General features: G+C 40.1%; 1 protein-coding gene across 2 annotated transcripts in view; it reads left to right on the top strand.

Annotated features, from left to right (window-relative positions):
- Positions 1-13321, top strand: part of snx29 (sorting nexin 29) — a 120157-nt gene extending 106836 nt beyond the window's left edge. For both annotated transcript variants that reach the window (XM_058621311.1, XM_058621310.1), the window contains exons 20-21: positions 3999-4138; positions 11800-13321. In XM_058621311.1, the coding sequence (XP_058477294.1) occupies positions 3999-4138; positions 11800-11926 (267 nt within the window). In that variant the 3' untranslated portion in view covers positions 11927-13321. The remainder of the gene's footprint in view (positions 1-3998; positions 4139-11799) is intronic.
- Positions 13322-13568: the final 247 nt, after the last annotated feature.

Below are 13568 nucleotides of genomic sequence, written 5' to 3'. Positions count from 1 at the left end.
CTTATAACCATAAAGTTTGTATTTGAATTTAGGTTGCTTTATCACTGTGAACCGATGCCAAGTTGGGGGTGTGGTGATACCACATTCGAGTGCTCTTGATGTTTTTCGGCCAATCAGCTGCACGTCAAAGAGGAATCACATGCGTAGGCTAGTTCATGTTACTACTATGGTAATGTATGTAATGTTAGGTATGGTATTATGGTAGATTACAAAAAGTCAACCCTTAAAAACATGTTTTGTGCTGTGCAGATAGTTAGTCGCTGTCTTCAGGGACGATGCAGCGTCTGTGTGATTTATGTCTGTCCTATAAACGACAGAAGTAGGTTATGACGACGTTCAAAACAAAGTCACGCTCACCTCCGTGTCTCATATCTGCTTACACGTGCACTTTCCTATCATGATAAACAATAACAGACTGCTTCGGGCTTCATGTCATATCAGTAGAGCGGCGAGAGAAGGAGCTGAGACGGCTGCGTGCAAAGAGACAGATGTAATGGGACAGAATCAGCCTCGCACCTGTATCACTAGATGCCGCAACTCTGCAAACAACAGACGACACCTGGTCTCTTCAGCTCTCCGTCCTCGCTGTCCCCCCTCCCCCCCACAAGAGGATGAATGTGTCACGATGTCCATTAGTGTTATTACTGCTGTGACATCCATGGCAGCAGTCAGAGGGTGTCCCCTCGTTGTGCTGGCATAGCGTGAAACCCACACTGGCACACACAGCATAATCTGACACATCAGATTTATGCGTTTGCCACCGCGTCTCTCTTACCCGGCGTCAAGTAGAGCTGAGTTACCCATCGCACTGAAAAGTACTGTACATATGATGGCTGATAGTGAACCTCTTATCCGGTCTGCTGTTTTAAAAACTGTTATCTCGCCACTCGACTGCATATCGCTCCGACCCGAAAGGTGTAAATATGCCTCTGTAAATCCAGTCTTTACTGGAGGTGAAATACATGACATTTACCTGCTATTTCAATCAGCTCTGCTTAGACCTGGTGAGACGACTGATTTTATTTTATATTATATTATTTTATATTTTATTTTTCATACTTCAAAAAAAAGTCCAATACAGGATGTGGATTTGGCGTGTAGTGCAGTGAGTTCTTAGTATATCTTGCTTGTTGCTGGTTAGGCTGTAGACTTTATGTTGTTATCGTTTGTTCATTCAGTCGTTTATCTTCTACCATTTTGAGGGTCGCTGGTGCCAATCCCAGCTGATATAAGGGAGAAAGGCGGGGTCACACCCTGTCCATCAGAGGGAAACACATAGAGACAAACAACCATCCCCTCTCACACTCACACCAATGGTCAATTTAGAGTGTATTTTAATCATTTTCATTCATTTTCAAATGTACTCAGTTTTACGACGGAGTGTTAGGCCACACTGAGAAAAAAAAAATACACAGATTCACAGGAGAATAAAGTCTTGTAAATTTACCAGAATAACGTCTTAATTTATGAGAATAAAGTCGTACATTTACAAGACTTTATTCTCATAAATGTATTTCCCCCTTCACAAAAGCATCGATTTCCTCCAAGTCCGCAACTCTCCTCTTCTAAAACAACAGCATCGAATATTACGACTTTATAGTCGTAAATTTACAACGTTATTCTCATAAATTTGTGACCTTAATCTAGTAAATTAAGACGTTATTCTCGTAAATGTACGAGAATAAAGTTGTTTTTATTTACTCCTCCACAAAAGCATCGATTTCCTCCAAGTCCGCAACTCTCGTCTTGTAAAACAACAGGTTAGACTTTATTCTCATAAATTTACAACTTTATTCTCATAAATTTATGACTTTAAACTCATAAATTTATGACTTTATTCTCGAAGTCTGTGAAAAAATGTTTTCTCAGTGTGGCCCTAATACTCCATCGTAATGTAATGTTGCGTTGCAAGAAATTGTTTATCGTAAATAAGTGATAGTGAAAACTGGACAATTCAAATATACTGTTTGTGCAGATGAGCTGTTGGTTGTGCATCTGTGTCGTAAGTAAAAAAAAAGAAAGAAGGAGAACAGGTTAAAATCCTGGTGTTATCGACTGGCAAATTGCTCTTTTAATATCACATTTTCTTATCGTTTTCTTGTTCAACTCTAATTAATTCCCTGATAATCTTTCTCTTAATCAACCCAAAACTAATGAACTGTGAGTCCAATGCTCTTATTTGAACAAATCTTACCTCTCTTTTTATATTATTTGTAATTTAATCGTCGTTATTATTCATGTTTGTCCCTTTCTGTCCTTTCATAGCTAAAGATTCGGTCTTGAATTTCGTCATATTCGCTTCAAAACGTGTGTGTGAATGTCAAAGTGCTTTGTTTCTGTTGCGAGTGCTCACGAGAAGTCCCCACGGGGCTTCAGATGCTTTTTAATATTTAATATTTATTAACCAGGAGTAATGTTTATCGCCTTGAGTGGTCGATCAATGACTGTGAAACTAACTCAGCTGCTTTGTGTTAAAAGCTTTTCTTCACAGAAGTGAAGCATTGGATTGTGACACAGTTTCTTTCTGGAGATTTCAACGAAGTGTCCCTTTGTTTTTTTTTTGTTTTTCACAGTTCCCTCAGTTGTGCTGCAGACTAACCACAACCACTTCATTGTTTTTGCACACAAGGATAAAAAAGCCCCGTTTTTATTTAAGACGAGACAAATTCACTTGGGTGTCGGATCAAAAGAGAAGCATTGGATTCAGAACAAGGGAAGTGTTGGCCTCCCACTGTAGCTGTTTGTTCCAGTTTCAAGCACCTGAGAGTAACACGGAGCATTGGCCAGGCTTTGTTGTGAGCCTTGCTGGACAAAGATTAGCTATCCTAACACCGGCCATGTGGCCCTGTGCCTCTGCCTTCACTCTCTCTCTCTGACTGCTCAAATTTCCTTCCTTTATTTTTTTTTTTTCTATCACCAACCAAAACACACACACACAAGCTCAAACACTGCATTCTTAGATCTAGATCTTTGGCATTTGGATTCAAAGTGTTAATGTGTTAATAGTTTTAACTGCAGCCGCACAGTTGGAGAACACATCACAGGGATTTGATTCTTTTCAAAGATAACAAAGCACAATCATTTTAGAGTCCCACGCCATGATATCAGAGTAAGTATGCAGCATGTAGTTCACCTGTCTGCCCTTGATCTGCGCTGCTCAAACCACCGATGACTCCTCTGACCTAAAACATCATTTCGCCGCAGGTTGAAAGAAGAAACCGCGTCGACGTTATATAAAAACCTTCAGAGGACACCAATGCAGAAGTAAAAACATAATATGATAATGATAATGATAACTGCAGTGGCTGCAAAAGGAACTTCTTTGGAAATCACATTTATTTAAGTCTTGTTTGCTTGTTTTATGTAATTTTACCAGTTATTATCTCTGGTAAATAAATGTTGGCCACTGTCGTAAAAACAATGTTCAACAGTAAATTCTTGGAACCATAAAAGGAAAATCAACATTATATAGAGAGCAATAATGAATAATAATTGTACATATAATTTTATGACGTTGTGGTTCATAGAATAAACCATGTTTGTTAAAATGTTGTTTGTTAGAAAGAAAAATAATTTTGGATGTACTCGTCATGCACAATTTATACATCTTTGCTTAAGTATGTTTAATCAAAGGGTTATTGACAAGTATTTTTCTGTTGCCATAACGTTGTCCTTTTTCTGACAAAAGACCGGAACCAGGCTGCACAAGCAAAATATGAACCCAAAACTATCATATTATAGGTTTGCCAAACTTATAATACACTCAGCCGAAGCACAGCTTTATGATTTAGCGATGTTTCCAAGTGAATTTGGCTCGACTGATAATGTTTTTAAGCTCGAATTCTGTGTTTCCACAAAGCTTTTGATGGTAATATCTGTCTCGCAAACTCTAAAATTAAAGCTCCTTAGATCTGAGGGGAACTGCAAAGTTTTTTAGTGCTTTAATATTTTCCTTGTTTTGTTCATTACTGTAATGTGTATTGTTCCTCCGTCTCCAGGACGCCAAGTTTGTGGAGGAGAGGAGGAAGCAGCTGCAGGGTTACCTCCGCACGGTGATGAACAAACTGGTCCAGACGCTGCCGGAGTTCACAGCCTGCCCGACCAAAGAGACCCTGCTGTCTCTGCTGCCTTTCTGCCTGTAAGTTAAAAAGAAAAAATATTTAGAATTGATCTCAGCACACGTGTGTAGATTTGAGTATTCCATCTCTACCTTTCTTTATATATCATGACCAGATTTTAGTTGACTTTTTTCCCCAAAGAAAACTGAAATATGACTGATTTCACATTCGAGATGTGTTTCCATCATGGTACAGTTCGGTACGGTTTGGAACGGTAAAGCCCTGCGTCTGATTCTCTACGGATTCTGTCTTCCCTGCACTGGCTCCCTGTGCGTTACCGGTTGTTGTTCTTGCCCCTCCCTATCTTTGTGAACTTCTCCAGCCTTATGTTCCCTCAAGGTCACTAAGATCTGCAGTTCAGCTCCTCTTAGTCGTCCCAAAATCAAGGCTGAAGCTTAGGGGGTGACCGAGCCAGGAGACAGGCTCCCACACTTCTTGTTTTTAAATCTGGTTTAAAAACCACATTTTTTTTGTTGGTTTTTAACCCAGAGAGGCTTTTGTATAATGCTTCTTTTACTGGCTTTTATGTGTGCGTCTTTTAGCCCTTATTGTTGAATTGTATTGTATGTGCTGCACTTTGGTCCACCCTGTGGTTTAAAAACTGAAAGCAGTACCTTTGGTGGGGGGGCGGGGGGCTGTTGCTGCACTGTGTTATGTTGCACCGGTGCACTAACAGCGAACTATGATATCCAACGCGACACAACAGAGCAGCTCGATTTGTCAACAAGACGTCAATCTTTGTGAGAATAGACTGTGAATAGACCCTTTCCCCAATCAGCTGACTCCACCCATACTGTACTGCATCATTACTCTGGCCAGTTATTTTGTTACTATTCCTAATGGAAACAGGGAAAAACTGAACCAATCACGGCCTTCGTATGCACCTCAGAAATGGCCCTGTGACTCGGGCACAGGAAAGCGCAGCTACAGCCTCGAGGATGCCGTCGCTGCTTGTGGATCATTACTTTTCAAATTAATCTCACAGAACTGCCTTGACAAACTCGCTCTCTGTCTCTCTCTGTCTCTCTCTGTCTCTCTGTCTCTGTCCTCTGGATGTGAGCCCCATTGACTCATGGAGAGAAAACGCAGCACACATTTCCCCAGGTGTGTCAGGTTAATGTGTGTGTATCACACTGATGTGTGTCATCAAACAAAGAGAGAGAGAGAGAGTGTGTGAGTTCACCGCAGCCTGACGATTAACAGACTCCCGTTAATAAACTCATTCCACTTAGATTAAGGCAAATGTGTACAAATACTATAAATCCTCTCGTCTGCTCACTCAAACTAAAAGAACAACATGTCAGTTTTGGGGCGGTAGTTTTTACATATTATACCAATTAAATCGTTCAGGAGGAATTAGCTGCCACAGGTGTTGTTGTAATAATAGTTGTTAGAGGATACAGACAGGGAGGATTAATGCCACTGAAAATGCTAAATCTCTTGTAAACAAACGTCCGCATCTCCCTGGATTTTGCACTCGTTTCCACACACACGGCCGTATATGTCCTCCCACGCACTCATACTCACAGACCGCGCACGCACGTGTGTGAAGACGCATGTTCCATCATCTTCCCACCTGCAACTCACCAAAAAGAGATGTTCCAGTCATTTCCTGTCCACAATCACATCAGTGGCCTCCGACTGCAGCCAGTCAGCGAGTGCGACCGGTCACACCGTCTGACTGGAGTGTCATTTCCTTTCTGGGGACATCTGAGTCACTGGGCTACAACACCAACAACAACAACAATAACAACAATAACAACAACAACAACAACGACAACCGAACATGTCTGTGTAATTACAGCCAAAGCTTTTGAAAGACAAACCGTGTGGGAACCAAGTGTCAAGAGTTGATAGATTTGTAATAAGTAATAAATGCATCCACAGGTCGGCGAGAACGGCAGTCTCCTCAGTATCAATTATCCGAGATCGTTGGGTTACCATGGCAACACGTACAGTTTTGCACATCAGCATTTGAGAGCAGGTGTTTCCCAGATACATCAGAGGGAGAAGCTAGTCAGAGATTAAATACTATTTCAGATTGAAACGACACAGTTGGAGAATCACAAAAACTGAAATTTAAGACACAACGTTTGTACTTAACTGTCAATAAATGGCCCTGAGTACAGATTAGATGAATTATGTTGATAGTATTTCCTGTGGTAGTGCTCCGTTTGATTTCAAATCTGGAATTAGGATTACCAGTAGTAAACACCCACATGCTGGGTGTGGGAGCAGTGGGCAGTCCTTTCCCTGCGCCACATGGAGCAATGAGGATTGGGTGCCTTGCTCAGGGACAACCCAACCACTTGACCCAGCTTGGGATTTGAACTGGCAACCCTCCGGTAATAAGCCCAATTCAGCTCAAACAGAAAGACGGATCTACGAGGAACTTGACAAAACAATGCATGTGTTACTAAATTGTTCTTGAGATGAACGGCATAGGTGGAAACAGAACTTAAAATACTTGCACAGTTCATTTCATGGTCAAAATAAAAAAACTCTTGCTTGCATTTAATTAATGAAAAAAGAAATTAAATTGGAAAAATATATATTTTACAGGGGGGTTAACATTACCAAGTGCAATTCTCAAGAAAACAATCTATATTGCACAAGTAGATCAATTCATATTGAAAGGTAAGTCTCCTGGGTCTTGAGTCCAGTAGAATAAGAAGAGCAGACAGTATACTGCTCATTATTTAGTCTGAGCTGAAATAGAAACGTCTTTGAATGACATGAAATATTACAGGCGGCAAAGTCTGCGCGCGCGGCTTCACTTTCCCTTCCCGCTCTTCCTCCCATTGTCATTCAGAGTTCTAATATACCTTTATTCATCCCTGCTCGTACACAGTTATTGTGTGTGGCTCCACGACTTAATGGCGGCGGGTGCCGATCGAACCTTTTGTTACAGCGTCCCCGAAAACTGGAGTCACTTTATGAGTCAGTGAGCTGGGATACTGCGATAACGCTGGCTTGTTTATTTGCTCTGTGGTTTACGTTTCAAATAACATAGAGAGTCAGTGTCGTGATGTTCTCTCTCGTGTGGACTCTTAATCAAACCTGTGTGGGTCTCACATCCTCAGCGATGGATGAAAAGACTAATGAGCAACAACAGTACTGCAATCATTTTACTATTTATTTATTTATTTATTGTTATTTTTAACCATTAAAATGCCTTTAATGTAATGACAGGGTCATGTTCAACATCTAACGACGCATGAACAAAGTGTTATAGGTAAAAACAAGTGTTTTAAAATATGACATTTTCATCATTCATTTTTATTTTAAGATTTAAAATTTCAGGTATTCCTTTAAAAAATCTTGTTTTTTTAAAGAAAGATTTGAAATAAATATGCATGATATCCCTTCTTCAACTGCTGTACTGTACATTTAAAGGTCCAGTGTGTGAAATTTAGTGTCAATCAAGTGTAAAATCACTTGATTTTGACAAATAAATGGATAAACTAAACATTTGACATACTGTACCTTTAAGCACTGAACGCAAATAATAATATCTGCTGTTAGAATCAAATATTTACCAAAGTCACGTGTTTATTTGCTGACAATACTGTATAAGTAGCTTATACGTCAACTTAAACAGATTTGTGTATTTGCACATTTAATTATTTGATGACTCTGATAATAAATAAAAGGCAGCAAAGAGATAATTTTTGCTAATTGTGCCAATGATAATATCATAATAACGTCATCCTAACAGTGCTCATTAAATATGGTTATTATATTATTACTTTATGTTGATGCAGGGTTATTATTCCATGCATTGACTTGCATTTCTTTTAACGTCTCCACTTCTCCGTAATTATAATAATGTTCTCAGTGTTGTTTATGAACAGCCAATTATCCCCTGGACCTGCACGAGGACACCAGATGTTGTTGTTTGCAGATTTACGGCACTATAGAGAAGCCTATAGAAGAGGGAAGAGCCCCTTCATTTGAGATGACAGATGTTCAGACGAGAGAATTACAAACTGGCGAGAAGTGAGAGAACTGACGGGACAACGACAACGGGAGATGTGGGAGAAGGTCTCTGATCTGTGGTTTGAGAATCAGACAGAAGCAGATCAGGGTCCAGCACTTCAGATTCCCTGATGAGGCACTCAGTACTCAGAGGCCAGATGCATCCTTAATTAAGCACATAATTATGTGAATAATTATGTCATTTTCGGAGGACAGTTTTTCTGCTTTTTTAAATGCGGGCTTTGAATCTACTTGCATGTTATTCCTCTGGCTGGAACTGCACTTGATAAGCTTGTCAGGTTGATGTAAGTTGACGTGATCTTGCTCAAACAAGTTCCCACTGCTTTGATTTCACTTAGCAGGAGTTTGGGGGGGGGGGGGGTGAAAAAAAAAAAGCACCATACGTTGCTATTTGATCACACTGAGCTTTTGCAGACTAGATATAAGAGATAAAGGTAGATGACATGTGGTGCTTTCAAAAGATCAAATTACTGCTCCCAGGAGAGATAAAGAAGGACGTACAGTACAGTAATTCAGTTTTATCTCGTGTCATTAAAGTCAGTGTGACAGGCTCTGTTGGTGTAACGTGGATTTCCATGATAGCTTTTAGAATATTAACCAGAATCCACAATACGGTGATGTTTCAAAGATGCTTTCTTTACTCTGAGGAAGCAGAAAAGACACCAAGGGAAACCTTGTGTCCTGGCCTTTCTTTAATGCTTTTAAATGTATTACATGGTCCTCATCTTTTGGATAATGGAGTGGCCTCGGTTGTCATGGAGATACCCTGACATGCAGGCTCAGAGGCTGTTCTGGTAGATTTGTTTTTTTTTGAACACCAATGCAGCCTGAAAAATATGCTCGAGAACCCTGTGAACTTTCTATAAAGTGGACCTTGATCTAATGGTGCTGTTACACTAGAGGCTACAATTCTAGCACGAATCGGCTCGGCTCGAGTTAAAAAGACTTAAAAAGTCCTGAAAACTGTATTTCAGACGGAGTAAATTAACTGATTCTAGAGCTGAAGCGATTAATCGATGAATCGATTATTAATCGATTACTAATTTAATCGACAACTATTTTGATGATCGAATAATCGGTTTGAAGATTTTTTCATGATTAAAACAAGATTTCCGATTGTTCTTCTTAAAGAAGCTTCTTAAATGTGAATATTTTTTAATTTCTTTGCTCTGGATAACAAAGAAATCATTAAAAGTCAATGATTTTGGTTTTTGGACAAAACAAGACATTTGAGAACATCATCATTTCCAGGTTTGACGAACACCGATCAACATTTTTTAAGGTTTTCTGATATTCTGAACACCAAACGATTAATCGATTAATCGAGAAAATAATCGTCAGATTAATCGATTATGAAAAGAATCGTAAATTGAGATATTAGTGGGAACAGACTAAAGTAATCTCTTCTTTGTCTGTTTCATTTCTGGCAGTCTTGCTAATCCCAGCATCATTGCTGATTCAACAGTTAGCATAGCTGTTAGCCATGATAGGTAGTAGCTAACTTTACTTTTTACAACTTGGGACAGCACTCTTTTTATGTTTTAACATCATTTTATTAACTCTATAAAATTGTTCACTTGCCATTGAGTTTAAATGAGGGACTCAAGTAAAAGATATATAAAATAGTGAGGAGTCAAACGCTGCGTTCAGCATCGTGTCGTGCAGCACAATTCAAATCTATCTCACCTCGGTATCACTTTAGTGCTTTTTAGAGAATTTTTACATTGTGTTGTAAAGACCTCTGACTCTAGTAATAGTTCTACTGAAAAACACTCTACAGGGAAGACCAACGACTGCCAATGGGAATCAGCGTTTTACTGTGGTTCAAAAGTGCTAATGCTAGTGTGAAAGAGTCTCCAGTGAGCTGTAGTTTCAGTCGCACCAAGAGAGTAAATGTTGATATAATAATTCATTCACCTCTTACTGTTAAACAATCAATTTGATTCATTGTCGTGTTTGTGTACCTGTTTAATCAAAATTTGCTCTTCAGCACTATTATTAGTGTGATTATTGTTATATATCGCAGTCGGTGCCAGGGAGCGTCAATATCCTGTCCAAATAGGGGACAGGCACACGCTGAGCGAGAGAAAAGAAATCTATAATCCTAATTACTTGAGCACATTTTATCTCCTTTCCCCCAGTTTGCTATGAATAAACTCTGCACGCTGCCCTCAGTTTAGTTTGATTTCTTTCTCTTCTTTTTATTTTTTTGCTGATGTAACTCCCAATGGCATCACTGTTTGTACCATGAACTCAAAATTGTGCGACTGCGGTTGATTGAATTTTCCTGGATCGCGGCAGAGACGTGGGAATAAGTTTGCTGTCGAGTCGCTGCTAAATGTACACGTTGTACCGGAGGAAATGGAAAGTGTTTATTTATTTTTTTTATCTCGATGGTTACGACACAGACACTTTGCGGCCGCGTATTCCTCACACGCAGGTTTACATTTGAACCTGTACTCACAGGGACCTGCTCTAATGGTCTTTCACATGGAAACATCCTCTCTGCGCTCGCCCTCGCTCCCCCCGCTGCCTGGCATAAAAGCATACTGCTGCTGGTGACACTTGTAACCAAAGCGATTCACCGTGTTGCTCTTTTATTTTATTTTTAGCAACTTGTTGCCCAAGTGGGAATCAAACTCCCTCTCATAGATGCCTCCCAAGATGTCCCAGATACGGTTTAATCACAGCTAATAACGAGGGTGCAGTTGGATATGATTCCTCACTCTTCTTTTTGTATTTTAAAATTTATTTTTTAAAACGCTTCCCTTTTGTCAGGGAAAAGCACTTGAACTCTTTGCTCGAGCAGCAGCAGCAGCAGCAGTGAGGTCACTGTCTCGGGGCTGAAATGTTTCAAAGCAGAGCACGGGGAACACGAGGTGCTTCAGACAACAAGAAAGCATTTAACTCCAGGCATTCACTCACTCCGGGTTTTCATTTCCTTCCTTCGACAAGTGCCTCTCATTCATCCTCGTCGTTATCAGATAAGACTGTGGGGGGGGGGGGGGGGGGAGGTGGAGGGGTTCATGCTGTGAAAGACTGTCGTCAGGGGCAACCGGGGCATTGATGTCATCGAGTGGCCAAGATCATTTCCTCCAGAGTAATGAGACGTTGGAACAGAATGAGATCAGAAAATGGCTATAATTTCATTAACTGTCGGACAAAAAAAAACGAAGGGGATTTTGATGATAATGAGGTTTTAAATGTAAGAGAAGCTCAGGAATACAGAGAATTATGACAGATTAGGATTTTATTTTCTTAAATACACGCCCAGTATTTTAATATTCTAACATTTCAAAGTCCTTTGTTGAACTTTTATTAACTTTCTTAAACTTTTTAATCTGTATATTTTCAAACCATACCCTATTTATTACTTACTTTTACCTCTTGTAACACTTTCATCTGTATCTCTTAAAATGTGTTTAATGCTTTTTAAGTTGTGGATTGTAATTTTTGACTTTTTTAAGACGATGCATATGACGATCATAATAATAATGATGAAAATTCACCGGCTGCTTTCTTAAATGTCCTGCTAAGATAAGATAAGATAAGAGAACTCTTTATTGTCATACTTGAAACGATAGTACAACAAAATTGGAGTACTGCCCCCATGTGGGTGCGTAAAGTAATATATAGCCAGTTTTAATGTGCTTCTCTTTTCTCACTCTTCTCTCTGATTCAGAGACACTCCCCAGGCAAACGACAATGTAGCCAAGACGCCTCGCTCCAAAAACTCCTCCCGTTTCCCCAGACTGGGCCGCAGCCGCAACCAGGAGACCAGACCAGAACCTCAGAGTGGAGACCTTTAACTCCACGCCTAATTAAGTCGATGATAATCTCCTCACTGTATTGGCTGAAGACGGCAATTTTTCTCCCCCCCCCCCCCCCATGGCCCTGGACTGGACACAGTGTCCCACAGTGTGTGTGTGTGAGGACACTTTGGGCGCCTAATGGACCTTTAAAGCCTTACAGATAAATAAAGAGCCTCAGTCCAGGACGGCACAACGGACGCGCTCATGTTCTCGGACCATGATCCCGTGCTCCGCCTGGCTGAGTCGGGGGATAAGTGGACGTCTTATCAGTTATCACCCAATCACACGGCACCTCTTACCTCACAGAGAGACCAAGGAGAGACTCTCTTTAAACCGCACATGGACTAACGTGGACTGATCTCTCCGAACTCGGCGGAGGGAGGGAGACTTTTTTTTTTTTTTTGGTTTCGTTTTTGAATATTATTATGATGAGTTTTGTAGTAAGCGTGTATCATGGTCACAGTGCCTACAGTGTTTTTGTAGCGGCTTTCCTGCTCCGGACAAAGAGGAAAGTGTTTATTTGAATGTTGTTGTTGTTGTTTTTTTAGCCTACGTAAAAAAAGACGCTTTTGTGCCATTTACTTTTTAGACGAGGTCGATTCACAGTCAATTGTGCGGACCGCCATTCTTAATCGTGCTGTACAACTATTACAGCTATAGTCATATACTATACTATTACTGCTGCTGCTGAAAGTGCAGGTCTTACAATAACATCATGTCGCCAATTATAACACTGAATATTTAATGTGCCACTTCATGAACATTAAAGATTGGGGACTGTGTGAATATTATTAGGGAGGGGAGGGTGGTGCTAAAACACTTAGTTGGCCTAATCATATTCCAGTTTTTCTATGACACGTACACCTGCAGACTATTGAGAAAGTTGCATATATTTTCTCTCCATTATCTTCAATTTCGCTGTTCCCGCTGTGACGTATCTGTGTAACTTAAGAGCGTTTGGATTAGAAAGGAAGGGGAAAATGTTTTACCCGATGTGTCCTTCAGGTTTTAATGCGGTTCTATGTTGCAAATGAATGTGTTAGCGACGACTAAAACACTTGAAGAGAAGAAGAGAGGGCCGAGTGTGCAGAGCACGAGCCGACAAGTGTGTCTGGATTTCCACACGAGACGTCTGGAGTGAAGGAAACGACCCCGAATCAAACGCCGTTCGTGCGGGGAAGCAAACAAACAAACGGTTTGTGGGTTTTAAAGGACTTGCTATTCCTGCACAGGATCCAACAACACAAGGATGCAGTCAAATAAATGCTTTTATTCACCTTCACAGAGACACAAAGAGAGAGAGTCTGTGTGTAATACGTATGGTCAAGAAACATGGGCAACAAATGAAGACGTAGTTATCTCTTTAAACTTATTAAAGAAGTTATTCTTAAACCGGATAGTGTGTGTTTTCATATATACATTATTTCATTATTTACCCGCGAGGTGGCGTTTTCCCATTTTGACTAGTTAAGAGTAACTAAGGATAATATAATCATACCAAACACAGAGGGTCAATGTGTTATATACCAAATTAAAGGCCTCTGATATTGTTATTAAAATTTTAAAGGCCCTTAGGGAATAAAAAAAAGGACCTTAAAGTTATATACTTGAGTAAAGTGGAAACATAAAATAAAGGTAA

Source organism: Solea solea, chromosome 21 (assembly GCF_958295425.1).
Source record: "Solea solea chromosome 21, fSolSol10.1, whole genome shotgun sequence".
NCBI classification, from domain to species: Eukaryota; Metazoa; Chordata; class Actinopteri; order Pleuronectiformes; family Soleidae; genus Solea; species Solea solea.
This window is presented reverse-complemented; position numbering and strand designations above follow the sequence as displayed.